Raw genomic sequence first — 27,702 nt, forward strand, 5'->3', positions numbered from 1 at the left:
TAGTGTGAGGCAGGCAAAGAGTCAAAGAACACACTATTCATGATTCGTCGGCAGTTGGTCGGCATGATTATTTTGTGTGCCCTGTGCGCTTGTCTACTAGTCGAGACCACCACCTTGACCATGCATCCTTTCCTTCACTAAAACAGGTACAACCAGTTGAGATGAAATACATTTGGCGGACAGCTAAACCTAGCCAGTCGTGTATGGGTTGGCCAAGTTGGAAATTCCTGACACGACCATGCCCTGCCATTCATCCTCGACCTCGACCCCAGTCAAACACCTGAACGATACATAATTGTTGAATACGCGATCGGGAATGCTATGTTCGTGGGCAATGTATACCTCCCTGACACATTCCGCGATCTTCCTCAAGAGCCTATCATGAGTGATCAGCCTGTGAGACCAAGGACTAGCAGCACGAGGTGTAGCCGGACCGCGACGCTCATCGAGGCTTTCTAAGATGTACCTGCACTCACAGTCGACCCAGACCTCCCAGGACAATATCGACCGGCATGTCGGGAAGCTTCATATCAGCCCAGCTACCAAGTATGTCAAAGTCTGTAGGGACATGACCATCACTGCCAAGGTACACGTCCACATAGACGCGATGTTCTGCTCCTTTGCCGTCCCTCATTCTCTCTCTTCTTGTTGGCAAAAAGGTCCCTTTGGTCACGAGCATAGGACGGCAACTGTTCTTCGGAAAAGGCAGACAGCAAGTCTCGCGACTGTAGAACTGGCCTGCAGGCTCGAACGGAAGGGTTTCGAGACATGTTTGAGCAGCTGGACAATTCTGCACTGCTCGGCGTAGCACGCGTGTGCCTCCCAGACAACTCATAAGATCGTTGTGTTCGAGTTCGCCCAGAATTACATCGCTGAGTTCACCAATGCCGAACACGCGGGCTAGAGGACCAAATGTAGCTAGCAGGCATGAGGAGGATCCCAGTAGGCGGCGAGCAGCTGCAGGAATGTGGTCTTTGGGAGTGGCAGTGGATTTGTGGCGATCCTTCTTGGACTTGCGCTGATAGAGATCGTGTTGTTCGCTACGCAATCGGTATCTTAGTGCTCGACCATGGCCCTCGTTGCTCAGGTCCCGTTGCGAGACGACCGTCTTCTTCGCAGCTGTCTCGGAGCAGAGATCCACGGGAGGGTGGCCGAAAGACACGAGGCCGCAGAAGCGCTCAAGGCCGGAGGCTGGCTGATTTCCAGACATGACGAGGATCAGGAAGATGATGAGTATGACTCTCGGTCCAGTGATTGCTGGCTAAATACTGTCAGCAAGAGAATGAAGCTTTCAGTGGGATGAATACACTCACTTGATTCAGGTCATCGCTAAGAGAAGTGAAAGGATAAAGTGTTTGTCGAAGGGTTACAGGGAAGAATGTGATGGAATTTAAAGCGAAAGCTGCAGAGCACCCGTTGGAGCGTACATCAAATCACTACTCAACGACGGTAGCCGAGAAAATGACAGAGGCCAAAGGGTATGAATGAGAATATATTTTGTACAAAACTTTGAAAATGGTATACATGACCTGACCGTCAGCATTTTCCCGACTGATACATCCTTCTCGATATCGGCTAAACGTCCAGCATTCGTAATCAGAAAGCCTCAAAGGCGGTCCAGGAGTCTAAGCATCAACACCGCTCTCAACCTCATCAAGACCCTTTATCCTGAGCTCCTTGATCTTGAGGATGGTGAATCGATGCTTGCTCTTGACGGTCTTGACTCTTCTTTGTCTACGCTTTGTCTTCTCCTTGATACGCATAGGCTCAGCTTCGGTGCCCATGACGGTGGCTCTGCACACAAACAGCCTGTCGTCAATGTAGATGTGCTTGCCCTTGGCCAGATGCGGCACAAAATGGCCTCCCTCGGGCATTTTTCTGCCTTCGCTAGTCAAGACGCTGCCAGGTGTGGGGTCGACAACAGAGATGGTAGATGCGGTGGGCGAGCGAGAGTTGGCAGGCTGCTCACCGGCCTTGAGGGTCAAGTCTCGTGAACCGAATGATGAGGCGTGGGTCAGGCGCAAGACGTCGCCGGGCTGGACTCCATGCATGAGGAAAGGTAGGCGCAGAGTGTCGCCTTCGGTGAGGAGGTAAGGGCGATCATAGATGTGTGCGGTAATGTAGTGAGGACCTTGGGCGCGGAGTACAGGCAATAGTTCCCGAACAGAATCGCTCAAGGCCGGAGGCGATTGAGACGGTGTGGGGAGCTTTGGTGCTGAGGCCGGGGCATGGCTGGCCGAGAGAGGAGCACATGTGGCAGATGTCGACTTGGGAGGAGCGTCGACTTTTGCGGCGGACGAGTTGAGCAGCACTTCGGGAGTGTTTGATGCGTCGGTCGTGTGTGAGACGCTGCTCAATTGCGCGGTGAAGGGGAGAAGGAAGGTCGGCGGCAGGAGGCGCGAGTCCAGACAGCAGGCCCGCTTGGCTGCACGAGAGAGGAACATGTTGTGGATATTGGCTATGAAATGATTAGCAGAAGATTGTCGGGCGTCTGTCTCTGGCGTGCAAGTCGCCAAGCCGCCGGACTTTGCGAGGCAGAGCGGGCGCCGGGCAGGGACTTTGCCTCTCTCGCTCCCCGCAAAAGCCCATCTTTTTTCTGGAAGACGGACTCAGCACTCACTCCTTCCCAGAACATCCACCCCAAACCACGACATAACCAACCGCCGCCATGCCTCAGAATGAGTATATGGAACGCTTTGCCAAGCAGCATGGCAAGCGTCTCGATCACGATGAGCGCAAGCGCAAGAGACAGGCCAGAGAGGGCCACGCCGGCTCCGAAAAGGCTCAGAACTACCGCGGTCTGCGCGCGAAGCTGTACCAGGAGAAGCGTCGCAAGGAGAAGATCCAGATGAAGAAGCAGATCAGAGCCCACGAGGAGCGCAACGTCAAGTCCAGCGACGCCGCAGAACCATCAAACACCCCTCTGCCCGCCTACCTGCTCGACCGCAGCAACGAGCAGAATGCAAAGGCTCTTTCTTCCGCCATCAAGAACAAGAGAGCCGAGAAGGCTGCCAAGTTCAGCGTACCTCTGCCCAAGGTCAGAGGTATTGCCGAGGAGGAGATGTTCAAGGTCGTCAAGACCGGAAAGAAGACTGCAAAGAAGAGTTGGAAGAGAATGATCACCAAGCCCACTTTCGTCGGCCCCGACTTTACTCGCCGTCCTGTGAAATACGAGAGGTTTGTCACCCTTCCCTCTGCCTCTTCTCCTCCACATTCGTACTTACACAATCTCCAGATTTATCCGTCCCATGGGTCTCCGTTACAAGAAGGCCAACGTCACCCACCCCGAGCTCGGTGTCACCGTCCAACTCCCCATCATTTCCGTCAAGAAGAACCCCCAGAACCCCATGTACACTCAACTCGGTGTCTTGACCAAGGGTACCATCATCGAGGTCAACGTCTCCGAGCTCGGTCTGGTCACCGCCGGTGGAAAGGTCGTCTGGGGTCGTTGGGCCCAGGTTACCAACAACCCCGAGAACGACGGCTGCTTGAACGCTGTTCTGCTCGTTTAAGCGGACCCCGTTTTTTCACCACCCGTCGGACGACTTTTGTGTTTTCTTTGTGCATGGCGCAGGTGTTGGCGGAGTTGTATCAATCTGACCGGTAGAGACAGGAAATCTACTATTTTTGTGTTTTTATAATCGCTTCATTGAAGTGCTGGAGGAATGGAGGGGAAAGTGCGACATGGCTCAAGAATACCCTAGGATCATGAGAGGAGCGAAGAGGATCAGAAAATAGAATAGCATAGCATTCGAGCAAAACGATGAGAGACTTCATAAACAATTCAATCTCGCAAGATGCATCGGGAAAAACAGCTGCCGACCAACGCCTTGCCTGATATGCAACCACCGTGAGAAAAATAAATACCGAATCTACAATGCCTGAACAGCGGTCTGCAGCAGGCTACCCAGATCGTTCAATCCACCCTCCTCGGTCGTGATGATTCTCTTCGGAATCTCAAACTCAACCACCGGTGTCTTCTTCATCTCTTTGCCCAACTCTGCATCGATCAGACCTTGGTAGTTGTGGTCCAAGAAGTCCTCCATGTTGTAATTCTTCTTTGTGAACTGCTCCTGGATGATTCTTGCCAGCGTTGCTACGTTGGGGTGATAGTGTGAAGCCAATGTCTCGAGCTCCCAGAGCGATGAATCGATAGCGCCAGTCTCCATGGGATCCATCTCATCCATCGAGAAGGAGTCATCCATACCTTCAGCCTCAAGCTGCTTACGTTGCGCCTCACCGCGAACTTCGCGGTGAATCATGAATGTGCAAGTACGATGACGCAGCAGCATGTTGTAGACCCAAGGTACCACCACTACAATAGCGGCAGGTGGTGCGTGCAGCGCTAGTCTTGACAATCTCTTGATGAAGCTGGCGACCAAAGCGGAAGGCAGATGGGTAGAACTCATGAAGGTGTCAAGTAGGCGGAAGAAGCGACTGCGGTGTTTCGAGTGCAGCAGCGTGTCGTCGAGCAGAGAGTAGAGCTTTGTGTAGAAGGCAGGGTAGTCGAGGTTCTTCTGTGCGATGAGGTAGAAGAGACCAGACAGGGCGAGCAGAGAAGTGGCACCGCCAGCATCGTAGCTGTCTGTCAAGAAGTCCATGAGCGACTCGGGCTTGGTGAACCAAGGTACGATGCGGTTGGTCAAATGGTGGAGGATAGATTTGCGCTCTTCCTTGGTAAGAGCTGAGCGGAAGATGGCGAGCCATGCTTCTTGTGCTGTCTTGCGGTGCGAGGACAGAGACAAGAGGGCGTGCTTGCGGCCTCCAGGGACCTGACCGTACCAGTCTTCCAACTGAGTTTCCGAATCCGGTGCATTCTCGATGAGCAGAAGCAGCGAGAGGGCGTTCGATACGAGTGTCTGGCGATCGTGGTCCTCGGGTGAGCGAGCCAGGATGTTTGCGACAGCGTAAAAGGTGAAGTAACGGACGTCGTCATGCTCCTCGACAAATTTCTCCATAAACTCTTCGCGCGCACCAGCAGCATCGGGCGATGCTACTAGCCCCAGGATCAGGTCTGCGAAGATACCAGTTCTCCAGGCCTGTTCAGCACGGCGGCCGTCCTGTGATGTTTCCTCCTTGACCAGACGCATCAGAAGAGTCAGGGACGTGCTTTGAAGCTCTTCGCTTGCCAACAGACGGCCCAGCTGGCGTCCGTACTCCTTGTATTGTGTCTTGAGCCAGTCCACTTGCTCGATTTCCTCCTCATTCATGGTTTTCTGCTTTACCATTCTCTCGGCGGCCATCAAGCGACAGAAAACACGGCATAGTGCAATAGCGGCGGTGACCTTTTGGGTTGCATCTTTGGACTTGAGAAACTTGAGGAGGCTGGTGATATTTGGGTAGTTCGATGGCGACTCGAGAATTTGTTGTTCTAGCAGTAGCATCTGGGCCTGAGGATCATCTTCACCGTCCTTGCTGGCGGCCTTTACTTTCTTCGACTTGGTAGGTTTTGCGACGGCGGTAGCATCGGTACGCTTGCGCTTCTTCTCGACGAGTCCAGGCATGATGAAAGGTTTGGTCTGTCCGATCCTGCTTTTGACGGGTTCTACAGCGTTGTGAAATGAAGCAGTCGTTCCTGCCTGTACAAAATAAATTCTTTGGCGATTGCCCGATTGGGAACTTTCTCTCCGCAAGTCCAGGGAAAGAGCGTGCGGCAATTCCCGGGCTCAGAGCTTGACGAAGCCTGTCCGACGACCATCGACGAAGCGCTACCGGGCAGTGAAAGAGTCCAGTCAATTGCTATCCGCACACCTCTCCGCTCTCTCCACAACCATAGTCAACAGAATGGCCTCTCGTGTCGCTCGCAGTGTCATGGGTGCGCATAATCTGATATCAGTCTGGCCTTCGAGAATCATAGACTAACCAAGTGCTTCCTCCCAACAGGCGCCGCCCGCGCGCGTCCCACCGCTGCCGTCTCCTCCCTGCACAAGGCCGCCGTGCCCGCCGTTCAGGCACGCCTCCAGAGCAACCAGCCTACTCCCTCGCCCGAGCAAAAGGCCAAGAGCATCCTCGACTCTCTCCCCGGCAGCAGCCTGCTGAGCAAGACCGCCATCCTCTCCGCCGGTGCCGGTGTCTCGATCGCCGCTATCAGCAACGAGCTTTACGTCGTCAACGAGGAGTCCATTGTTATGCTGTGTCTGCTCTCCGTCTACACTGGTATTGCCGTCTACGGTGGTCCCGCCTACAAGGAGTGGGCCGAGAATCAGACCAACAAGATCAAGAACATCCTCAACGCCGCCCGCAAGGACCACACCGATGCCGTCCAGAAGCGCATCGAGAGCGTCCAGGACCTCGGCGGTGTTGTTGACATCACCAAGTCCCTCTTCGCCGTTTCCAAGGTGCGCCATTTCGCGACCCCTTGCCCATCAATGTAATAAAAAGATACTAAACATGACACAACAGGAAACCGCCCAGCTCGAGGCCCAGGCCTACGAGCTCGAGCAGAAGGTCAACCTCGCCCACGAGGCCAAGTCCGTCCTCGACTCCTGGGTTCGCTACGAGGGTGCCGTCAAGGCCCGCCAGCAAAAGGAGCTCGCCGACTCCATCATCTCCAAAATTGACAAGGAGCTCGAGAACCCCAAGGTCCTCAAGCAGATCCTCGACCAGGCTGTTGCCGACATCGACCGCATCGTCGCCAAGGCTTAAGCGCATCTTTCACTTGAACTCATTGATTTGAGATTTTTGAGAAGAGTTGTAAGCTGAGATTTGACGAAGAGGGGTGACTTTGGAGAAACGTGTGGAACGAGGAATACAAGACAAAAAAGCACATGAGACTCTTTTCGTTTCTTGCGGAGTCCCGAATCGTGTAAATAGATCTATCTGTGCTATAGCGGAAACACCATTTTCTTTTCTTTCTCCCGCCTCTTGCTGTTGCTTTGTCACGTCTTAAAGTATAGCCAAGGTGTTGCTCATGTACGACGAACTTAGTGAGAGACCACATTACGCCTACAACTTTATATACATGCTGTATGATACAAACAGAAAGAACGATTCCCAGGTAAACGAGGCAAATGTGTTCAAGCAAACAAAGATAGAAATGAAAATGTAATAAATAACGAAATAAGACTATATACACACTACCCAGCTCTACTCAAAAAGGCTTTATTAAGGTGTTTTTGTACCAATGAGAGAAAAAGACAAAACAAGCCTCCCTTCCCACTTCCAAACAATCAACCCCATCTCGTAGTCCACGAGTCAGATCTCCGGCGTTCCTAGAAACCAAAGGGATTTTGCGGTGTTGCCTTTGACAGATTGGCTCTGCCAGTGGGCTGAGGTGTGAGTCTAGCAGCAGGCTGTACACCGAAGCGGACGGGTGGGGGAGGACCAGTCTTTTGGGGTACAAGGGGTTGCAGGCCTGTGGGCTGAGCTGGCATAGGCGGCATAGGCGGCAAAGGGGGTGCTTGTTGTCCATATCCACCATAGCCATTCTGTTGCTGGGCGTAGCTCTGGCCGAATTGGCTTTGAGGTGTGAAGCCTGTGCGTTGGGGCTGGAGGGCAGGCGGGAGACCAGTCTGTTGGGGTTGCATGGGTGGAGGCATGCCGAAACCTGTTTGCTGGGGTTGCATGCCAGGTGTAAAGGATTGAGCCATACCGGTAGGCTGAGATTGGAAAATGGGACGAGGGGTAGGGTCGGCGAAAGGTGAGCCTGTGGCCTGACCATTGAGATAAGGCTGTTGCTGGCCATAGCCTGTTGCTTGCGGCATCTGGTACTGTGCTGGGAAACCGCTTTGCTGGGGCGACTGCATGTAGCCAGTGGCTTGAGCCATAAGCCCTGGGTACTGTTGAGGGAGTCCAGTCATTTGCTGTTGCTGTTGCTGGAATTGCTGCTGCTGTTGCAAACTCTGAAGACTCTGGCCGGGAGGGGCTTGGTAACCAGTCATCTGAGATTGAAGTGCTGGGGGAGCAAAGCCTTGCTGAGGTAAACCAGGAGCGGAAGCTGCACGCTGAGGAGGTGGGGCGATCATCGAACTGCCGGTCTGCATTTGTGCCGGAGCTGCAGGACGCTGTCTCATGCCTGTCATCTGTGACTGCATAGGAGAAGGTGCTGCGAGCTTGTCAAAGAATGCGAGGTCGGCCCCTGTTCTTGCTGGCTGTTGTTGAGGTGTGGTAGCAGCTTGAGGCGCGGCCTGAGGTGCGGGTGTCGGCTGAAGTGCTGGCGAGAGCAAAGACAGATCTGACATGTTTTGAGTGAGTTTCGGTGGCTCAGGAGCGGCAGGAGCAGGCGGTGGCGACTGAACCTTCGCCGGTGCGGGAGCTGCAGGCTCGGAGGTATTGACAGTCTTTGATGGCTTGACGTCCCAAGCATCATCATCGAATCCAGTAGAGGCAGAGGGCCTGGCGGGGGCTGAAGCGAGAGGAGTCTCGACCTTTGAGATCTCGTCTTCCTGCTTGAATGCGTCGGCATCGATCACATCGTTGGTTTGAACGGCAGGGGCAGGTCTTCCCTTGCGTGTGTTGTTTCTCAAGGCTCCACCAGGTCCAGAGAAGAGTCCACCTTCACCATTTGCAGCACCATCGGCATCTTCCTCGCCGAAGCTAACGTTCTTCTTCTGGCCAGTGCGGCCAAACTTGTTGTCGAGATACTTCATAACACGAAGGATGTCTCCTTCTTTGAGACCAAGCGTGCGCAGTAACTGAGGGTCAACTTCAGGTAGAATCTCTTCGCCCATCTGATCACGACTGAAGGCAGCAGCATAACGCTCGCAGATTTGAGGATTGACGCCAGCGCCGAGGAAGAAATCGAACCAGTCGTATTCGGGTTTCTGTTCAACAACGACGCCTGACGAAGCACCTGATTGCTGAAGTCTCTCTGGTCGGTCCTTCCTCTTTTCAGTGCTTCTGCGTTTGATTTCTGAAAGTGGTTTGTCTTCGTCAAGAGAAACACCAGTCGCTCTTTCCACATATTCGAGATCTTCGATAGCCATCTTGTTGACAGGTACGGCGATCTTGACACCGTTCTGTTTGTGAAGGTGTATCTTGCCATCCTTGAGGCCGATGAACTCGGCGTCGACCTTAAAAGAGCCTGATCTGTCTGTCCAGGTGCGCACTCTTGCAGCGTTCGGCTCTGTTTACTGTCAGGTCCCGCACATACAATCACGTCATGAGACTTACTAGGTTTATCACTCTTGTCACTCTTGCTATGCCTGCTCTTGCGGTGGTCGTCTTTGGCCAGACTGCTGTGACGCTCAGGCCGGCCTCCATCATCCGAGTCGTGAATGGTTGACGATCTCATTACGTCTCTCGTGAGGCGCTGCTCTTCGAGTCTATTTTGTTCGACGGTAGAACGGGCAGCATTGAGGCCGGTGTAGGCTGATGATGGCTCTGGAAGAGTGCCAGTGATCTCAACGTAGCTGCTGGGAACGACACCCTCCTTGCCATTCTTGAGTCGTCTGACCATCCACCATTCCTCGCTCTTTGTATCGTCCAAGATGACAACTTCGTCGTCGATGGCCACAGATACTTCATCGTCGCCTTGAGCCATGAAATCGTAAAGCATTGTACCCTTCTTTTTACCGCCAGCACCAGTTCCAGAGCTGGCTGCCCAGACCTCACGGAGGCCTTCGGCTCTCGAAGCACCAGCCAATTCGCCCAAGATGCCAATAATCTCTTGAGCAGTATCCTTTGCGCCAGCATGAAGATCAACACTCTTACTAGGGCGAACTAGATCCAGGAAAACGTGCTTGCCCTCGATCGAATAGTTGGAAAGTCGATCCGCCGTCCACTCTTGTGATGGCCCATCTCGCGCTTTGGCGGGAGACAATGACACCAATCCCTTCGCTAGATTGATACCCAAGGTAATGGGCATCTTCTTGTTTTTTCCCATATGCGAGACGACCTCGGAAATATTGTATAGGCGGAAACCGCCAGGCGACCTGAGAGCAGCTTCCTCATCTTCGACAGCCATTGCTCTGTTGTATGGGAGAGAAGTGGTGACTCCTTGAGGCTCGCGTTCCATCGGAGAGTACACGGGCGAACGGACGGGCTCGCGTGATACGGACGAGATTGGTCGCGGAGGCATGCTGGGCGTGGGCTCATCTTCAGACTCGTCGGGGGTGTATTGTGGTCGTGATGGCAGTGGTGGCGAAGCAAGGCCGCGGTCCATGGGTGCTTGATATGAACGAGCCTGAGTTTGCGATTGGCCAGTCCTTTGTGCAATGATACCTGCGAGAGCAGCAGCGGGATTCCTTGCGGGACTCTCTGGTGGAGACTCGTTCCACTCAGCCTCCTCGGGCTCGGGCTGGGCGATTTGTGGTCGTGTAGGCATGGCAGGGGCGGATGGCACGGCAGCTGCGGCAGAGCCAGCTGAAGCCTTTTCGATGTAGATAGCAGGAGCAAAGCCATATTGACCGTTTAAGCCAACAAGCGTCCAATCGTCATCTGACGTGTCGTAGACATCCAAACTCGCTTCTTCAGGGAATGAGAGCTCTTCATCGGTCTGCTTGGTGTAATCGTATAGGGCTTTCGCTTGGTATAGAGGATGCGCCTGGAGGGCAGTCAGTAAGAGGTAACAAGAGATGCTCGGGGTTGGCAACAGACTTCTTCAATGTAGTTGTTCGGGATCAGACCCTCTGGCTCGTCATCCTCGTCGGAAGTGGCCTTCTTCTTTGCCTTCCACCAGTCATCATCGGAGCTGTTGTCCAAAACAAACAGCAAGTCTCCTTCGGTGAGGGTCAATTCGCCCTCGCTCTGGGGCACATAGTCGTAAATGGCCCGATATACACCGAGGAACGACATGACAGAGAATAGGCCAGGTTGGAAGAGGATTTGAGACGAGTACGTTCACGCCAGCTGAAGCGTGAGAGGCGCAACGACTTGTCGGCAGGTCAACAGGCGGGTGAGAGAGAATGCTAAGTCGGATATGCAGGACTGGAATCAAGTGACGCGAATAGGTGACAGAATCGCGCGTCCAGTCAAATTGAGATTGCCTATGAAGAGTCCGACAGTCAGGCTGGGATGTCGTTCTGGCACAGGAAACAGAGATGGACGTGGTATTCAACGTGCCAAATGCCATATGACGCTGTTCCCGCGGCCGTTCATCCAACTTGCTACAAGCACATGCGCTTCCTTACGCGACGCTTGCCAAGCCTCATTCTGTACGTCTACGACTGGATATCGCTCGACTCTTCTGCACCAAATTGCTCTATGACAACGAATAGGCCTCCTTGCAGAGTCTCATCCCATGTTACGGATATTCTAGCTCATCTTCAGCTGATCTGATGCCATCGCTGGCTGAATTTCGACCATCTGAGTGGAGATGAAGACGAAGATATGTGACGTTCATTATCAAGAATCGTCGGTGCTAGCCGTCCAATGCCGGCAGCCCAAGCTCATCTCGCTTGCTTGCCGAACCCGGACCCGCGCTCCTTCCCATGCTTGATGTTGATCTTGCTCTTAGGTGCTCTCTGTGCCACACTGCAAGCCTGCGTGTTGGAGCCATGCATAGCTCTCCAAATCCGTCCTTTTCTAACATGTTTCCTTCCAACCGCGCACTCGTGAGCCCGCCGTGTCGACATACCGCCAATCCGAGATGGTCTTCCCAGATGCCTCACCAGCGAAGCTCATTCTGCGCGAGCAGCTCCTCATCGAGGTCATGCTAAAAACAACAAGACTGTATGTGAGGCAGCTTATTCGCCAACCAAGACAAGACTCGTCGAAAAAGTCCACGTTGTATTGGCTTCAACTGAAGAAAACACACTTGACGACCACCAAGCACGTCCAGTCTGTTTGCGATCGAGCTTTTGCTGTTCAAGAGCTTGCTGATACGATACTTGCCCATCTTGATGACTTCCATGATGTCTACTGCTGCTTAGCCGTCAATCGGACCATCCGCCATGCAGTCCAACAATTACTCGCACCGAAGAAGATGTCGATGCCTTTCAGGGAGTGCGAGGCTTCACATCTCTTTTATATGGAAAGACAACTCGATCTTCTGCACCCGCCACAGTTCTGGCAGAGCCACTCTCAACGCTTTCACATGAACTCCGGTTGTGTTATGTATCCAAGGAACGCTCCCTGGCCCCTGCTAGTCTCCATCTATGATGTAACGAATTCTATAGGAGAGCTCAGCAAACGTCGTGTCACCATCGACATGGGATTCTCGGCTTCTGGACACTCTCCCGGCGATTTTCAGCTCGACGGTAGCTGGCTTGCCCTATCATTACCATTGCAAGATACTGTCACGTGGGCTGTAAGCATAACGTGCGACTGCCACAGAAGTACTGCCTTTCTGGACCGGCTGAATGAAGCCGATCAGCTAACTCGTCCTGTACCTCGAAGAGGCATACACCTGGTCTTCCCTTACAGACTTGTCACAGAGAACCGCGATCACTTGAGGCAGGTTGCTCTGTATGCAAAAAAAGCATATTCGATGCATCGTCATTGCCAGAACGACGCTGGTGATCCGCAAACAGGACTTTCTTCTGTAACTTTCACGGCATTGAGTCCGGAAGAGTCGCATTATGACTTGATAGATACCTCTACCCATACAACACGACCTTCGCCTAAGTTCCGCGCAGATTGCACGATAGAGACGCCGCAGAAAAAGCCAAGAAATGAAGTCCTCGAGGACATCGTACTAGAGCTCGCTGTACCGCGCTCAGCTTATACGTGGGCCCAGCTTGTCAAGGACAATCCTCCAGGCCGCAATCTGCCTATTGTCCTTCCAAACCTAGGATACATCACTCCTGAAGATTTTGTGCGTGTTATAGGACAGTTCGGTCAAATCTCGGCTTGGGGCAGGCTGATGGGACGTACTGAGATGAAGTTGGGCTACTGACAGCCATTGCGTGTCGTGCAAATTTGTGCAAAGGCATGACAATATCAGGAGCAGTCAACATCTCCGCTCTCCTTGCTGTTCACCTCCGCTCACCCTAATCAAGTTCTCTGCTCTCCCCGGTCAGATGTCTACGTTCAGACTGATCAGACATTACGATAGGTACCGATGCTGCCGCTGAAGGAAAAGATAGAGTACAAATCTTGGCGCCATATGCGCTGCTAACGGCTTATCCTGATAGTCCCAGCTGCGTTTCTTGGGAGTACTATACATTTGTCAAGCCACGCAATGGGTAAGCGATACCTCGAAACTTATACATTGTATTTCTGAGATTAAGCTCGAGCTATTCTGATCGGGGGTTCTATATACTTTACAACTACTGCGAAATCTCCTCCTCGCTATCTTGACTTTCTGGCTCATCTTCTACACCCTTCCACCCAGTTGCAGCCTGTACAAGCACCATGATCAATGCAAGACCAGCAGCAGCCAGGAACAAGCCTCTCAATGCATCTTCGTAACTAGCAATGGCTTTCGCCTTGTTGGCTCCCTTTAGGAGACTGACCATCGCAGGACTGCCTAACAGTCGACGCACAAGATCTGCATCACTTTTGTCGAACTTCTCCTCGAGTGACTTTCTCAGTATGCGAGTGAACAAGCCACCACCGATGGCTGAACCGAAGGATCCAGCGAAGCCTCTGAAAGTGGCAATCAGAGAGGTGGCAATGTAGTGTGTGGATGCTGGTGTCAAGTGCAAGAGATGAGCAAGCGTGTAGTTCATCGCAGCACCGACGGTAAGGCCGTTCAAGAAGAGCAGTAGGATGTACAACGATGAAGACGCTGCCGCAGTCGATAGCATGGCGATGCCGACAAGTGTGATAGGGAACAAAAGATACACAATCACACAAGCGATCCAGAAACTTCCTTGGCGACGGATGTGGAAAACGCCGACGAGTATGCCTCCAAGAGCGAACCCGCCGTTCGTAGCGATGAGAATACTGCCAGCGGCTGCAGGAGCCCAGCCACGGACTGCGAGGGTGTAGGTAGGCGTGAAAAAGAGGACACTCCAGCGGGCCATCATGAATCCAACAGTACTCAGACAAGTAAACGCCATACCACGAGACTTGAGCAGCGTAACTGGAATGATTGCGTCTGTAGCCAGATACATCTCGTTGAGAATGAACGTTGCCAAAGCGACGATGCTGAAGATGATAGGCAAAATCGGAATACTGCGAGGGTTCGAGAGTGCCGAGAGGAGCAGCACAATGCCGACAGTCAAAGTCGTGGCGCCTAGGTAGTCGAGCGTTCCCAGTTTCTTCCAGATGCTCTCCTTGCTGTTTCCTCTAGCAGCAGAAAATTGAGTAGGAATGGCCAGATACAGGGCCCCACCAGCGACAACGGCAAGGGGAGTCTGCATCCAGAAGAGCGCTCTCCAGCCGACCTTATTCACCAACGCGCCTGCCACTGTCGCTCCAACAGCAACACCGACAGTAAATCCAGAGTTCAAAACACCAATCACAGCCCCACGCTTGGTAGGTCCGCTGAGCTCAAGCACAACAATAATTGATACTGTGAAGACTCCAGCAGCGCCAATACCAGTGACAATGCGACCTAGGATGAATGTGGTGAACGAGTGGGCGAAACTAGTAAGAAGCGCACCCAAACCGAGGATCATCGCACTCGCGCTGATGCAATTTCTTGGACTGAAAAGTTGACTAAGTTTTCCAGTCAAGGGTGATGTCGATGATACAGCAATGAGGTATGCAGATGTGAACCAGCTCGTCTTCTCAAAAGCATCGAGATCAGCTGCAATTGTAGATTGCGTTGTGGTCAAGAGCGAGATGTTTGTGGCTAAAAAAAATCAGCATGCCATCGAATGACTGTATATTCCTTGTGGTTTGTACCTTGTAGGAAAATCAATGATCCCAGAGCAACCACGCATATCGCCGCCCTTGATGCTGAAATGTGGCCCGAGTCATCTTCAATTTCGCTGTCGGGCAGATATTCGTTACCCGCATCAACTGTACTGGGTTGAGGTCCAAGTAGCGGCGCCCGCTCATCCGCCGGTTTTGCTGTAGCACTCATCCAGAATTGATTTCTCGGGCCTTGTCTCGATGATAAATGGACGCGGTGACTTGTTGGATATCGATGACGCAAGGAACGTGGTATTTAGCCGCGAATGACGATCTCGAGAAAATTTGGCTGCTACAAGACGCCTCGACGTGATCGAATGTTCCTTTGACAGATAATACTCGCTCTGATTGAGCAAACAAGATCGAATATAGTATCCAAGGGGCAAAGTACGCAGATAGCTATGACCTAGGAGTTGATTTGTCAGATCAGGAAGGTGACGGATTGCAAGATCGATCGGCCCGAGGCAGCCGATGCTGGACAAATCCGACTTCACCTTCATGCTTTCCTCAATTCACCATCGCCATTCATCACACCCGTAATACGCCGCGGCTTTCCCGGGGGATCTGAAGTGTCTTTCGAAGCTACTAAGCTTAAAGCTATTGACGAAGACGTTCTGTTAGGTATGTTATTCGGTACAGGCCAGCGCTACCTTGTTGTGTGCGACGACTTGTCAGACGCCTCCGCCCTAGATGAGCAATACATGCGTAGCGAGCTCAGGCATCTCTCTGATCCAATTTCTGAAGCGGCCATATGTATGCTTCAATTGACCGTCAATATCAACGTATCGCGCATCCGTAGCAAAGCACCTCCGAGCGTTCATATCTGCTAGGACTTTTGCCAGAACGAGCTGCAGGCCTTGAATCTCGAACAATTCGTTGGCGGACAGCTCTGTCTGCGTTTCATTGAGATTATTCTTGCGACTGTTCTGGTTCGGTGCATAACAGTGGTACGATGTCATGATTGAAGGCGTGCTGGTATCTGTGTTTGTCGACCATGATGGTGAAATAGGACGCACAGCCCGAGTGATGTCTGGCGCGGAGAGCTCTTAGATGAATCAGGACCAGAACGAGCCAGACGAAATGTCGCGTTGCCTGAGCTCGCTTCTCATCTGGTGTACAGCACGAGCCGTCATGAGCGTCTTTGATTGTATGTCGCTATCTCTTCTGATCATGACATGTCACTTTTGCATGACGAAAGATGAACAAATCTCCAGAAGCTCGCAGACGTTGGCTTGAACAGAAAGTTGGAGTCAATTTCAAGGTGATACTGCATGTACTTGCTTAAGGCAATAGTTGATCAACCACCACGATCTTCTTGGAGGTCGAGCTCTAGTGTACTGAACGTGGGGCTTGTCGGTTGCAGAACTTTGGCAACTGACATTGATATCCCTAGTGGTAACTCCATACTTGATGCGCGAGTGTTAAATTTCAAGTCCATTTCAAGCTTCTGTAAGGCTGATTCAGGCTAGGCCTGGTCAGGCTACCAGCCCAATTGTGCGCCCCTACCACAATGGCTGCATTCTCCAGGACACAAAGCACGAGGCTTGGGAATCTCCTTCAAGACACGAACAGCCAGTTCGAGAAACTCCTGGCGCAGTTCCTCGAACTGCTTGCACTTATTGAAATCCTCCAAGCCGTTGGCCAAAGACTTCGCGACCGCAGCTTTCAGACCTCTTTCGTCAGCAGGTTCTGTGGTCTTTTTGTAGATGATAAGACAAGCCTCAATCAGCTCGGGGTGACTTATCTGGCGCCAAAGACTTTCCTTGAAGGCGGATATGACCTTGGCTTTGAGTCCTTCGATGAACCACTTCTCTGCGAGCACATAGATCCTGGCGAGATAGACCAGAGAAGGCTCGGCATGAGGCTCAGTATCCCATGGTGAGACCACGCCAGCTTTGGGGGATAAGTCAAGGTGATAGAAGTAGTGGATCATCTCTCCTACAACCTCGGGATCGTCTTCATCGCCGAGATTGTCAATTTCGCCTTTGTAAGGGTGTACCTCAAGCTCTGAAACACTGGATTGCGCTTCCTGTTTTTTTTTTCTTGGCCAGGCAGGTTTCAAGAGCAGGACGGGAAACTGATATGCGCACCTCAAATGAGTGGTCGTCGCATGTTTTGGCCAGTACGTCAGAATTGGCACGGAGAATAGCTATGTGAACCTTGAACTTCTCATCACCGCAACATATCTCGAAATCGGCATGGTCGCGCTCTTTCCACATCCTGTGTTTTGTATGAGTGAGGGGAAGCAACAATGGCAATGGGAAGCTGACTCCTGGAGAATTGATCCGCCAATGCGAGACTTGAAAGAATTGTCGTCCCATGATGACATGCCATTCGCTGCCTTGTCAGCACGATCTCAGGCTGGGACTTCTGGCGGGATGCAATGCGAAGAGAGCGGTGAGTGGGCCATGATGGCTCTGTATGACCACCGTAAGGTCGATGTGGCGAGGAAGAGTTGGGGAGTCAGAGGTATTACCGTAAAAGAAGGACAGAGAGAGGGGGAGCAAAGACGAAGAGGTGGGTTTTGTGACGACTGGAAGTGAAATATCGAATGAGTGAGATAATGCTACTCACTTCTAACCTTGCGACGGATTGTTATGTTGAACTTTTGATGCTGATAGCATCCTTTGAAGCCGCATAAGTCACCCAAAGACCCTCTTTGCCCATTCCATCCTCAAAGAGAGGTACTACTTGGAAGCAGACTGCTGCTTCAGATCTTCCTTGTCCAACTCCTTGAAGATGCACTCACGCAGCATCTCACACATTTCTCTCGACTGGACCAGAGAAGCGACATTCTCCTTCAAGTAGCTGACGAGGTGCAGCTGCAACTTCCAAACGAGCCCAGGGAACTCTGGCTGGCCGAAGACCCAGCGACAGACCCGAGCGAAGTCTACAAGGGTAGGGCCACCGATTTGCTGTCTAAGGCCGTCATTCTCGTTGAATTTGGGAAGGCAGTCGTCAATGATGCTCGTCAAGGCGTCGATCACGTCTGGAGCACGGAACTGCGTGGCGGTGCGGTGCAACTTGGCAAGGGTGCAGAGACGCTCGTACTCAGGCATCTCTCTAACACCTGGGGTGATGGTGAAGTTGTAGAGGAAGTGGATGAATTCTTCAACGTACTTCGGGTTGTAACAGTCGGGACGACCGGCGGTGGCTGTATCACAGCGTTGGAGCTCGATCATGGTCAGGTAGGTACCCTGTACTTGTCAATGACTGCATTCCATGTAAGTGCACGATGTTTTGCATACCTTGTGTTGCGACGCAGCGAAGGTCTCCTCGAAGTACTTGCTGCTCGCAGCCAACACTTCCTTGTGAACACCCCACTGCCACTCGCCGCACCTGATATTGAAGTCAATGTGGCCGAGCTTGCGTTTTTCCCACATCCTGGCAGATGTGTCAGTCGACTGTTCCCAAGGTACGTACGGGTGGATTATCGAAGAACTTACCTCTGGAGCAGAGTCAGACCTGTAGTCTTCTTGTACTCGTCTATCTGGGCGATAGTGTTCATGGACAACATCCAGGTCATCCCTGGATCCAGGGGAACCGGTGACCACTCAAAGCCGTAGGGCAAGGAAGCGTGCTGGGTAGCAGGACCGTTGGCGTCGGCGAGTGCTAGAGTTGATAAGAGATGGGCGGTGTCGCTGGAAGGACGGCTAGACGAGGGTCTGCCTGCGATCTTGTCGCTGAGTCTGTTCAAGATTCCCATGGTCGTCGCGCCGATAGGATGTTGGTGTGTAAACGAAGGTCGACGGCGCCGGTTCCGACGACGCTCGACTCATCGGCACGACGCTACATCTGTAACGGAGGCTGACCAAGTGAACGAAGAGGCAAATTTGTGAGATCTTCTTCACTTGCTTCACTTACCTTTTCTTCTCCCCAATCTTTCCACTTCGGCCCAGAGAAGGGTGACAATGGAAACCGAATATTTATATCGCACGAGACAAACCGTTGACTAGATGTATCTTTCAGACTGCTTACCACATAATCTATAATACTTCATGTCGGGCATGACTGCAAAACATCTTGCTGGTCTCAAGAAAAGACTTTGGACACCAGCACACGAGATGGTACATTTGGCTGCGAGAGCAAGAGCAATAGATCTCATGGACTGATCTTGTATGTACTACGTTGTGATTATAGCGGATAGACCTCGCGTCGTTCCTTTGTTGTCAATTCAAAGCTAGACATGGTGTTTCTCGACTACCGACGGAGAAAGAAGAAAGAAGTATCAGAGTGAAGAGTGAAGAGTGCAGAGCTGTGAGCGTCATGCGCACCGGAGAAATCTCGGGCTGACGCCGAGCACGAACGCGAGCATTTCAAGAAATGTCATCTCTGACTTGTATATTGCTTGATCGAGACAAAAATTGTTCATTATCATCACGATATCAAGCTGCTTCTTATCCCGAAGATCGTTGGATATGCTTGTTTTTGACATAAGTTCTGCGCTTGTGATAATACTATGCGTAACAGGCTATTGGGAAAGCCGATGCAATGCTTGCTGGGTTACACGTTTTCAAGAGTCCTTCACTCCAGCATGACAGCCCAGACAGAAGTCACGAGACTTTCAGGTCCGTATACAGACTATTCAGTAACAGGGCACGAACCATATCGATCTTTGACAAGTGGATTATCTTGGCAGAAAACAGCAATATCATTCATGAACAAAAGTTCGACCAAACTGATCAGAGCAATCAAACAATGCTTTACTTCATCCATGCAGATCGGGACGGTCCCACACATTAACAACTCTCAGATCAATGGTCCTCCGCAGTCTATCTTGCCATCCCCATTCTGGCCTCTCTAATGACTCACGAGATTCTAGCTGTGCTTTCAAGCTTCACACTCTCAGTATGTGCTGATAGATCCCACCGAACGAGGACAAACTGAATATGTTGTTCTGTCTGTCCAGATGAACTTCTCTCATTCCTCTTCTGACTCTTCGCTCTCATCCTCCGATGGAACTTTGCCCTCATCGTCTGATGGGACCTCGCTTTCCTCCGTGTCCGAGGCTTCGGGAGAACCTACGTTGCTTTTCGCTCCGGAATCCGTACGCGCTGACGAAGACTGATCGCTCATCCAATAGTTGTAGTACGATGCAGGCTCCAATTGCTTCAGCTCGGTGAGGTCGGCGCATAATCCAGCATGGTCGTCTTCGACTGCTTTGGCCATCTCCGAGCACACTCGTATAAATTCAGGATCGTTTTCCTTGAGTATTCTGAGCCATGCGACATATTGATCGTATTTCTGCTGTTTCTCTGGCCATCTCGTGGAGACCCATACGCCCAAACCTGGTTTTGCGAAGACTGAACTCCAAGTAGTAGCCCGTGTCTCCTGGTACCACGAAAATGCGGCTTTTTGAAGCTCTTTGGAACGCAAGCCCATGCCGAGATCAAAAAGTTGTGCTGCAGCCAGCAGAGCTCCAGCATCTGGGAATATCTGGAGCAAACTTCTGAGCTCCTCGCCGACATCCCACTTTCCCCGATACTGTTTGAGATCGGGCTCGTTTCCGTTTCGAAGAAAGAGCCAGGCTACATGTGCTGTCGCCTCGGAGTGTCTGGCCAGGTTAAGCTCTGCTGCCGGCTTTCCATGGATTGCGGAGATTCTGTAGATATCCTCCACTTCCTCGTCAGAATCGAGCCGTTCGTCAGAGTTGACGAGCAGGTGCAGGGTGTGTGACTTTTTGAGCTCGGCGTCCTTGATTATGAACTCGTGTCTGCCAGCCTTCATGTAACAAACTGGTCCAGGCTTGATCTTCTTTGCAGAGCTCGTCTCTGATTTCCTGGAAGGCTTTATTTTCTTTGCAGGGCTTGACTCTTGGTTTGCGCTGTCGTCACGCGCGCGCTTCTTCTGACCTTTCTTGGACTGCTTGTTGGTGGTGGTGGTGATGGTGGTGGAGTCTGCAGGGGTAACCTCCTTGATGGTGCAGGGTCTCATCTCGCTCTTCTCGGTGGAGTGATCAGACATCATGCTTGTGTCGGTGCCTTACGACAGCCTTTGATCAGGAGTCTAGGTTGATTGGTGGCAGGGGCAAGTTTCGATAGTAAGTTGACGCTGCGTTGCTTTTATTGCAGGAGATTGCGGAAAGTCGGGATAGCTTACGACTAATACAGAACTTGATCAGAAGTTGACAGGATGGAAGAAGAGTCGGTACAGGAGTATCAGGTAGGCGAATCTATACCCTCGCGCCTCTTCAGAAATCACATGACTGTTTCGATGCATATCTGCTCAGCAGAGTCATAGCATGTGCGCATCTAGTGCAAGAACACGCTGTCGACACCAGAATTGGACGAATGCGAAGCCGTTCCGTAGAAACATATCGCACTTACGGTTCTGAAAACACTCGAAACCCCCTCAAGCTAGCTGCCAACACAATCTGGACCGCGGAGAAGGGGGCTGAGGTGTGTTTGGGCTCACTGATCTTGCGCAGAGCTTGCTGAGGTTGCGGGAGCATATGAATGCCAATAACGGAAACGGCGTTCATACCAGGGAACCCAGTCTACGACTACGTATCATGACTTGCACCGCGATCTCGTTCACACAGCGCAGTTCAATGGACGAGTAATTTCTACAATCACGAGTAGAACCGGCGGCAGAGTTATCATTCTGATATGTCTGTTGTTCTGGTTGAACACCTGATATCAGCCCGTACCACTCCATAAGTTCTGCCTGAGCTTGCCGAGCAAACTCCCTCCATTACAGCGGCGATGACGACAGCAGCTCAGCACCTTCAGATACACAAATTGAGCAGCAACGACCTCAATCGCTTACATGTGAACTGGAAGAAGTCTTGTAAATTACCGCTCCTCGCGTGCCACAAATCATGCTCCTATGATATGTCATCTCCAGACGAAGCCCGAAACCGCTTAGGCTTCAGTACAAGCGGATCTAGAAGCAGCATTGGCCTTTCAACCATGTTTGCACGATACAAGAAGAGTCACATCGCTCGGAATCCATGGCACGGCTAAGCCGTTATGATTGTGACTGCCAATGTTGGGAGCCGCTAGCGGAATATGACTCTACGAGATATAAAAGAAAAAAGGGGTTGGGTTTTTGAAACATGCCTCAAAATGGACGATTCGGTTCTTTTGACTTCCTTATGCGATAATTTAGCTTGCAAATCGCATTGGGAGACGCACAATCATAACATCCTTGGAGCAACAAGATACGGATTGTGACTTGTACGTGCTTTCATATGCTTCCATGGGGTATTTAATCCAGACATGAGTATCACACGACGATCTTTAAAGAACCATGTCAAGGCGAAAGAAGTATTGCGGCTCGTATCTCATGTATTGTTTGGTGAAGTTTGGAAGGGGCCTACGTGGAGTGGCTAGATCTTGGTCGAGGGAACGATGCTCAATTGTTCCTCGTCATCTTCGATCGCGCCTCCCCCTCGACACGGCCGAGACGAGCATTGTGACTGTTTCTTGCCACGCGACAAGCACAATGTACTCGTCTGATAGCTACTTATACTGTCCAGCTCAACATGTGCGTCTCGAAGAAACACAAGAAGCCTGTGGAGATTCAAAGTCAATACTGCACGACGATACTTCTACCACTTCTCTAACGCGATGGTCTTCTTCCAGATTGATGTCCGGTCATCTGTGACCGTTGTACCAACACACTCAGTCAAATACGTATTCCATCCTTGCTCCGTGTAAGCGGCCAGCCCCAGTCTGATCACCTCATCACACTGTGTCGCCAGAAACCATGCCGCCGAAGCGAAACTCCAGCGATCGCCATTGACAAGCGCCAGTACTTGTACTGGTCCCTCTGTCTCTGCATCCTCCACCTGTTGCATCGATATACCCGAGTCCGTTACATTCGCAGCCAGCCATCGAGCATACTTGAGATTGAATACCGGGGTCTGCATATTGCGAGTACCCTGACCGGGTACACCAGGGTAGTGATTGATGTCGTACTTGAAAGAGCCGGACTCATAAAGCATGAGCGACAACAACGCGGCCTGCGTGCCAAAAGCGTGTATGTCGAAGAGGTGGTAGGCCATGTTGACCCAGGGTGCAGCGTCCGTGGCTGTCGCGCACTCGGAGGGGAAAGGTGCTGCGGCACAAGATGACGCTTTTGGCGCCATGGCGATGATGTCTGCGCTCGTGAGGCGTGCCACGTTACAAGGAGGAACAGGTGCGGCCATGTAGACTGGAAGGCCCAATGAAAAGATGACGAAGAATGCTTTGAGTCTCATCTTGATGTGCACTGGCATGAAGAAAACTGACGGACGAGCAAGCAGAATACAAGCAAGAGAGGAAGATGGGAAAGCAACAAGGATACCAGAACATCAAAGGGTCTACGAAATCAGACCGATCAAGTCAAGACCTGCGACCAGCAAACCTTTCCATCTCGACTCTGGACTGTCCCACCGAGGCGACACTCAGACCCAGCGAGACACAAAGACACCCTCAAACCGAGTCACAACATGGTTTCAGTCTTTCCTCTCGAAGCGCGCACCCACGCCGGGCCTAGCAACGACCCGCGCGCAAGGGCAGCCCACCTAGTGCGACACCACCTATACGCGCCGGGGTATCCCATCAACACAGTCCAAGCAACTCGAGACCGTTACAAAAGAAGGAGCTGTCGTTGGAAGCAAATGTCATGCATGGCGCACGTCACCAGTCCACCTCGTTCTGTCTCACGTCCGTGCTCTGACCCAGCCATCTCCTTTCTGTCTTGCAGCAAGGAGTGCTTTTCGGTGCGACATGTTTGGCAAACTGCAGACGGGTAGAAAACCAGGTTCTCTATGACCCTCTGGACTCGTTGTTGGGTCAATGAGATGGTGTAACATGTTGCTGACATGAAGATGCAATGGACGGTGGAAGTGAGACATCTGGATCCATGTCAGGGTTGTCCCTGCGGCATGTATGACGAGACATGACGATGGCCTTTGAGCACGAAGGACTTGCCTTCATGATTATTCAACCGTATCTGTGCCTTTCAGATGACCTTATCATTGGTTCATGATCATTTTGAGCAGATCACTCGCCATGTGTGGGTGTTGTGCACTTTTCCGTATCTCTTGATTAGGACACAATGTCCACCGGGTCAGCCAACCTTTGCGTGGGGAGCCAAAAACGAGAAATTATTGTTGTATTTCTTTCGACAGTAAAGCATGTTGAAAAAGGGTCTTTTTAGAAAAGCCTTACCGAGAAGTATATATCTTCCGACCCGAGAACGCCGTCGCTATGAACCAGGGGGTATACCAGATTTTGTGAAACGCCACGTCCCATGTCCCATGTCCCATGTCCAGAATCTCGTCAGTCTCTATTTGCAACCTAAAACTCGTCGCAAGATTCCATGGCGTCTTGTACGCTTCTGCGAAGTTTGCGCCTGTACAGTTTCTTACCAGCTTCATCACCCCAGAGCAAGACTGATGCGGCAGGATTGACCATTGCTCGCGGGTCGTAAGATGGATTTTCTTCGATGATAGCGGTCATGATACTCTCGATGTGATTTTGCACACTGTAGAGCTTGGCTGGGAAGTAGCATAAAGCTTTTGTAGAGGCGCTGACGCGATGGTGGAAGAGTGGTGTGAGGACGGTGACTCGTGGTTGTTGTTCCGGGAACTCGAAAGGGAAGTGCAGGCGGACGTTGATAGTTGCACCGTATAGATCTGTCTCCGAAGGTCCGAAGAAAGTGAGAGTCCATAGGAAGGGATTCGCGTCGACGAGGCTGAGCTCAACAGATGGGCCGTTGCTCTGAGTGTAGTGCTTGTGGAGCGAGTCGAACTGATGCTGGAGGTTCATAGCCGTGCCGTGTTCATTGGCGAGTGTCTTCTTGCCCTCGCGTGCCCAAACATCCTTTTCTGCCTCGAGACAACCCCAGATACGTTGGAGGCGAGTCTTGAGAGAAGCATAGGCATATTTGCCGCGCATTTCGTTAGCACCGTACTCGAATGGCGTCATCTTGAAGTTTTCGCCGTCCTTGACCTTCGTCGAAGCGTCGTCGATTGATTTGACATAAGCGTCGTAGTACCAGAGAAAGCGGCGCTTGTAAAGATCGGTGAACGGATGGAAGTTGGCTTCGATGCTCTCGTCTCTCTCGGCGGCAGCAGCATCGTATTCCGTGATACCTTCCTCGTCGATCTCAGGAGGTGGGGTATCTGGGGCCGTAGCAGGAGTCCTGTGGTCAACGTCGGAGATGTCGAGTATCGTCTCGAGTCGTTGGAGTACCGTAATTCTCAGGCTCTCATGGCGAACCTGTGGCACATGGTCAGCATTGCATGTCCCCCGGTCAGTATCTCCGATAGACAAGGTCACTGTGCCTTGCTACGGCTTGTTGTTGCTCTGCTTCCATCGAGACAGGAAGAGACATGGTATAGCACACGAGGAAACCGGGACTGGGAGAAAACGAGGATTTCCAGTCGCCTTGCATAATCCCTGGCCGACTCGAAGAGGCACGTGAACAACGCAACAACGATCGGTATCGAAGGCGCGCGAGGAATCAATAGGCATGGGAAGACGCAACTAACCTTTTGTGCATATTCTTGGGCCTCGGCCTCTGTGAGTTGTGTGTTTTCGAAACCTGGCTCGTTTTCATAGGGATTCGAGCTCATCAAGCTTTGAATGCTGATGAGAACACTTTCTAGCCCTTGGGCAGTACTCCATTGTTCGCCTGGCTCACCACGCCACGTGCCTGAGAGAGTCAGTACTAGTAACAAAGGGCGGGCGAGGATAGGTATTACCAAGTATACTAAGGCACACTTTGCCTGAAGCGTAGATGTTCGGGTTGTAGCGACAGCGACCGCCGTTAGTCGTCAGGCATCGCACCTTTGGTGGTTGCACGGGGTATGCAGGACCGACTCTGACCTTGAACTCGTAAAAACCGAATTCGTAAGGTGTGTCGGAAGGACCGACGATAAGACAGCGTATGGTGCGGACATCGTTCTCCAAGTAGGCGACAGCGAGAGCTAACACAGTCAGCTCGGGCATGCTCGTAAAACGAAGCTAACATACACAAGTCAGAGCCGGTCTGGAGTTCTTTGATTTCCTAAGCAACGGATTAGACATCTGAGAGGAAACAGGTACCTGTATACTTGCCCTCAAGACGCGTATAGTTGATGAGTTGTTCACCATTTTGAGTGAGATGTGGTGAAGCGAGTGAACTTCTGATCAAGTGGTGAGGGTCAGACAAGGATCATCAGCGAGAGGGCATATCAGATGGCAGGGTTGAAGTGCCAAGAGAGGATGAGTGATGAGAAGTCACAATGATGGTGCGAAGTGAAAGAATCGTTGGTTGGTGGTGCGATGATTACTGCAAGCTAATAGAGGCGCGGGGCAGGTACGGCGCTTGCTCAGCCAAACACACGTGTGAGTGAGAGTGAGATGGAGTAGATATAGCCGTCTCACACGCTCGTCTTGGTCTCGACTGCTTCTGCACTACAGCTGGGACGAAAGTACAGAGTGAAAGAATCTAGTGAAGCGATTCATGTGTTACTATAACATCGAGGTTGGCAATGCAGGGCGGCTTGACGGCGTCGTTGGCCGACTTCTCCACACACGGTGACACGGCTGTCTCGCCCCGGTCGCTCTCCAATTCGCAAACGCAGCGGCAGCAAGACAGCTTGAGCTCGACTGCTGAACTTGAGCGCAATCACCATGTAAGTGTACCCCGAACGCGCGAGTCCTGATGTGCGATTGACATGTGTGTCCAGGGTTGTCTTCGCATTGCTCGTCATCAACAAGGCCGGAGGACTCATCTACAACCGCAACTTTGCGCCGGGTCTCCAACAGCTCAGCTCAAACGACTATCTCATCCTGGCCGGCACCTTTCACGGCATCCACGCCATCTCGCGCTCTCTGTCCCCAGTCGCACCTTCCCATGCCCCGCCTGGCAACCGCGCAAACCATGCCACCGGCATCCAGTCCCTCGAGTCATCGCACTTTCGTCTGACCTGTTTTCAAACCCCCACCGGCACAAAGTTCCTCGTCTTCACCAGCCCCGAACAACCAAACACGGATCAGATTGCTCGCAGATGCTACGACATCTATGCCGACTACGTCATGGCGAACCCCTTCTACAGTCTCGAGATGCCCATCCGTGTCGACAAGTTCGACAGAGCTCTGGCCGCCTACCTCGTCCGTCCTTGATCACCTGTCCACCGTCTACGAACCTCCCCTGTCGCGCCTGACTCTCAGCCTGCACACAACGTGCCTCGAAGACGTTCCTACTATGCCACCTCCATCGTCTTGGCTGCAGCTTGCCTAACATCCTACCCACGCCTACAAGACCACGCTCAGCTAACTGCTGGCCACATGGGCCTCATCCCGCCGCCATCTGCTCGCCCAAACGAATGCGACATTACCGACCTCATGTCGCGGCCCGCTCCGTCATGAATGACGCTCTCTCTGCATGCTAGAACATGTCACGAACCCACCTGTGTAACAACCAGTGTATCACTATCAAAAACACACCCAGACTCGGCCCACATGGACGCGTGGCCTGGCCGAAGACCTATCTGTCAACGTGAGTGGAAGGCCTGGCCGTAAGGCTGCCCATCAACGCTGTCGCCCATCAACGCTGTCGCCCAATTTCCACCCAACAGACCTCGTGTTTGAAGGCAACAAAAGACCCCTGTCGCTTTACGTCCGTAGAGTGAATCATGAAGTTGCCCGATCATGCCGAACCGTTGCCAGCTTGACTCAACGACTCTGCTTAAGCTTGGGTTTATCATCAGAGACACATGTACCGGCCATCTTGCTATCTACTTCCTGCGACCGCCCATGTGGTCTCAACGATGAATACGCGCGAGCTAAATCATTCCTTCCTAGAGCTAGTGATTCCAGCCATTCGATCCGCTGTAACGTCGTCTAGGCGCCCTTTGTATTTATCCATATGACCAAACCACCACACATTTTTACTTTCCAATCTGCCCGTTGAAGCCCTGATCCTTGGTAAACCATATGCATGTGTTCTGTCCTCACTAGACCGGTCTCGTCAGTAGAGTCCGGCCTTGACCGACAACCTTCAAGCCAGCCTGAGCCATGTGTTGCGGGTGTGGCTTTGGCC

The 27,702-nt window shown here is 52.0% G+C and overlaps 14 protein-coding genes across 14 annotated transcripts; 4 read left to right on the plus strand and 10 right to left on the minus strand.

Moving 5' to 3' along the window:
* Position 1: 1 nt before the first annotated feature.
* AUEXF2481DRAFT_250134 (uncharacterized protein) lies at positions 2-1,418 on the minus strand. The gene has a single exon (XM_013487855.1). It carries the CDS (start codon positions 1,208-1,210, stop codon positions 473-475), a length of 738 nt encoding a protein of 245 aa, XP_013343309.1. The 5' UTR covers positions 1,211-1,418; the 3' UTR covers positions 2-472.
* On the minus strand, positions 1,419-2,607 carry AUEXF2481DRAFT_251316 (uncharacterized protein). Its single transcript, XM_013487856.1, has one exon. It carries the CDS (start codon positions 2,442-2,444, stop codon positions 1,626-1,628), a length of 819 nt encoding a protein of 272 aa, XP_013343310.1. The 5' UTR covers positions 2,445-2,607; the 3' UTR covers positions 1,419-1,625.
* A 61-nt stretch (positions 2,608-2,668) lies between these two features.
* AUEXF2481DRAFT_66316 (uncharacterized protein) lies at positions 2,669-3,512 on the plus strand (the record flags this gene model as incomplete). The annotated part of the gene is made up of 2 exons (XM_013487816.1): positions 2,669-3,177; positions 3,236-3,512. 2 exons carry the CDS (start codon positions 2,669-2,671, stop codon positions 3,510-3,512), a joined length of 786 nt encoding a protein of 261 aa, XP_013343270.1.
* Positions 3,513-3,872: 360 nt separating this feature from the next.
* AUEXF2481DRAFT_80332 (uncharacterized protein) lies at positions 3,873-5,558 on the minus strand (the record flags this gene model as incomplete). Its single annotated transcript, XM_013487826.1, has 1 exon — positions 3,873-5,558. Exon 1 carries the CDS (start codon positions 5,502-5,504, stop codon positions 3,873-3,875), a length of 1,632 nt encoding a protein of 543 aa, XP_013343280.1. The 5' UTR covers positions 5,505-5,558.
* A 226-nt stretch (positions 5,559-5,784) lies between these two features.
* AUEXF2481DRAFT_5551 (uncharacterized protein) lies at positions 5,785-6,645 on the plus strand (the record flags this gene model as incomplete). Its single annotated transcript, XM_013487619.1, has 3 exons — positions 5,785-5,815; positions 5,884-6,338; positions 6,403-6,645. 3 exons carry the CDS (start codon positions 5,785-5,787, stop codon positions 6,643-6,645), a joined length of 729 nt encoding a protein of 242 aa, XP_013343073.1.
* A 566-nt stretch (positions 6,646-7,211) lies between these two features.
* Positions 7,212-10,734, minus strand: AUEXF2481DRAFT_5552 (uncharacterized protein; the record flags this gene model as incomplete). The annotated part of the gene is made up of 3 exons (XM_013487620.1): positions 7,212-9,064; positions 9,112-10,483; positions 10,537-10,734. 3 exons carry the CDS (start codon positions 10,732-10,734, stop codon positions 7,212-7,214), a joined length of 3,423 nt encoding a protein of 1,140 aa, XP_013343074.1.
* Positions 10,735-11,527: 793 nt separating this feature from the next.
* On the plus strand, positions 11,528-12,775 carry AUEXF2481DRAFT_89340 (uncharacterized protein; the record flags this gene model as incomplete). The annotated part of the gene is made up of 1 exon (XM_013487834.1): positions 11,528-12,775. One exon carries the CDS (start codon positions 11,528-11,530, stop codon positions 12,773-12,775), a length of 1,248 nt encoding a protein of 415 aa, XP_013343288.1.
* A 373-nt stretch (positions 12,776-13,148) lies between these two features.
* AUEXF2481DRAFT_30035 (uncharacterized protein) lies at positions 13,149-14,854 on the minus strand (the record flags this gene model as incomplete). The annotated part of the gene is made up of 2 exons (XM_013487679.1): positions 13,149-14,620; positions 14,674-14,854. The coding sequence occupies 2 exons, from the start codon at positions 14,852-14,854 to the stop codon at positions 13,149-13,151; spliced, it is 1,653 nt and encodes a 550-aa protein (XP_013343133.1).
* A 1,021-nt stretch (positions 14,855-15,875) lies between these two features.
* On the minus strand, positions 15,876-16,901 carry AUEXF2481DRAFT_89342 (uncharacterized protein; the record flags this gene model as incomplete). The annotated part of the gene is made up of 2 exons (XM_013487835.1): positions 15,876-16,711; positions 16,773-16,901. 2 exons carry the CDS (start codon positions 16,899-16,901, stop codon positions 16,163-16,165), a joined length of 678 nt encoding a protein of 225 aa, XP_013343289.1. The 3' UTR covers positions 15,876-16,162.
* A 357-nt stretch (positions 16,902-17,258) lies between these two features.
* Positions 17,259-18,388, minus strand: AUEXF2481DRAFT_89343 (uncharacterized protein; the record flags this gene model as incomplete). The annotated part of the gene is made up of 3 exons (XM_013487836.1): positions 17,259-17,879; positions 17,931-18,066; positions 18,129-18,388. The coding sequence occupies 3 exons, from the start codon at positions 18,386-18,388 to the stop codon at positions 17,370-17,372; spliced, it is 906 nt and encodes a 301-aa protein (XP_013343290.1). The 3' UTR covers positions 17,259-17,369.
* Positions 18,389-19,513: 1,125 nt separating this feature from the next.
* AUEXF2481DRAFT_251612 (uncharacterized protein) lies at positions 19,514-21,017 on the minus strand. Its single transcript, XM_013487857.1, has one exon. It carries the CDS (start codon positions 20,647-20,649, stop codon positions 19,603-19,605), a length of 1,047 nt encoding a protein of 348 aa, XP_013343311.1. The 5' UTR covers positions 20,650-21,017; the 3' UTR covers positions 19,514-19,602.
* A 1,217-nt stretch (positions 21,018-22,234) lies between these two features.
* Positions 22,235-22,885, minus strand: AUEXF2481DRAFT_5557 (uncharacterized protein; the record flags this gene model as incomplete). The annotated part of the gene is made up of 1 exon (XM_013487621.1): positions 22,235-22,885. The coding sequence occupies one exon, from the start codon at positions 22,883-22,885 to the stop codon at positions 22,235-22,237; it is 651 nt and encodes a 216-aa protein (XP_013343075.1).
* An 884-nt stretch (positions 22,886-23,769) lies between these two features.
* AUEXF2481DRAFT_252097 (uncharacterized protein) lies at positions 23,770-26,111 on the minus strand. Its single transcript, XM_013487858.1, has 5 exons — positions 25,734-26,111; positions 25,650-25,683; positions 25,379-25,603; positions 25,166-25,329; positions 23,770-24,893 (listed from the first exon to the last, which is right to left on the minus strand). Exons 1-5 carry the CDS (start codon positions 25,767-25,769, stop codon positions 23,970-23,972), a joined length of 1,383 nt encoding a protein of 460 aa, XP_013343312.1. The 5' UTR covers positions 25,770-26,111; the 3' UTR covers positions 23,770-23,969.
* A 38-nt stretch (positions 26,112-26,149) lies between these two features.
* AUEXF2481DRAFT_30041 (uncharacterized protein) lies at positions 26,150-26,783 on the plus strand (the record flags this gene model as incomplete). Its single annotated transcript, XM_013487680.1, has 2 exons — positions 26,150-26,293; positions 26,379-26,783. The coding sequence occupies 2 exons, from the start codon at positions 26,150-26,152 to the stop codon at positions 26,781-26,783; spliced, it is 549 nt and encodes a 182-aa protein (XP_013343134.1).
* Between the last annotated feature and the right edge of the window lie 919 nt (positions 26,784-27,702).

The sequence above is a fragment of the Aureobasidium subglaciale genome (assembly GCF_000721755.1).
Source record: "Aureobasidium subglaciale EXF-2481 unplaced genomic scaffold scaffold_12, whole genome shotgun sequence".
NCBI lineage: Eukaryota > Fungi > Ascomycota > Dothideomycetes > Dothideales > Saccotheciaceae > Aureobasidium > Aureobasidium subglaciale.

Bases quoted from the DNA above. Each gene is read 5' to 3' on its own strand.
- AUEXF2481DRAFT_250134 (XM_013487855.1), bottom strand. From the start codon at position 1,210: ATGTCTGGAAATCAGCCAGCCTCCGGCCTTGAGCGCTTCTGCGGCCTC.
- AUEXF2481DRAFT_251316 (XM_013487856.1), bottom strand. From the start codon at position 2,444: ATGTTCCTCTCTCGTGCAGCCAAGCGGGCCTGCTGTCTGGACTCGCGC.
- AUEXF2481DRAFT_251612 (XM_013487857.1), bottom strand. From the start codon at position 20,649: ATGATGTCTGATCACTCCACCGAGAAGAGCGAGATGAGACCCTGCACC.
- AUEXF2481DRAFT_252097 (XM_013487858.1), bottom strand. From the start codon at position 25,769: ATGGTGAACAACTCATCAACTATACGCGTCTTGAGG. The intron at 25,604-25,649 runs GTATGTTAGCTT...TGACTGTGTTAG, and splicing joins CCAGACCGGCTCTGACTTGT to CTCTCGCTGTCGCCTACTTG. The intron at 24,894-25,165 runs GTTAGTTGCGTC...CATGTGCCACAG, and splicing joins CCCAAGAATATGCACAAAAG to GTTCGCCATGAGAGCCTGAG.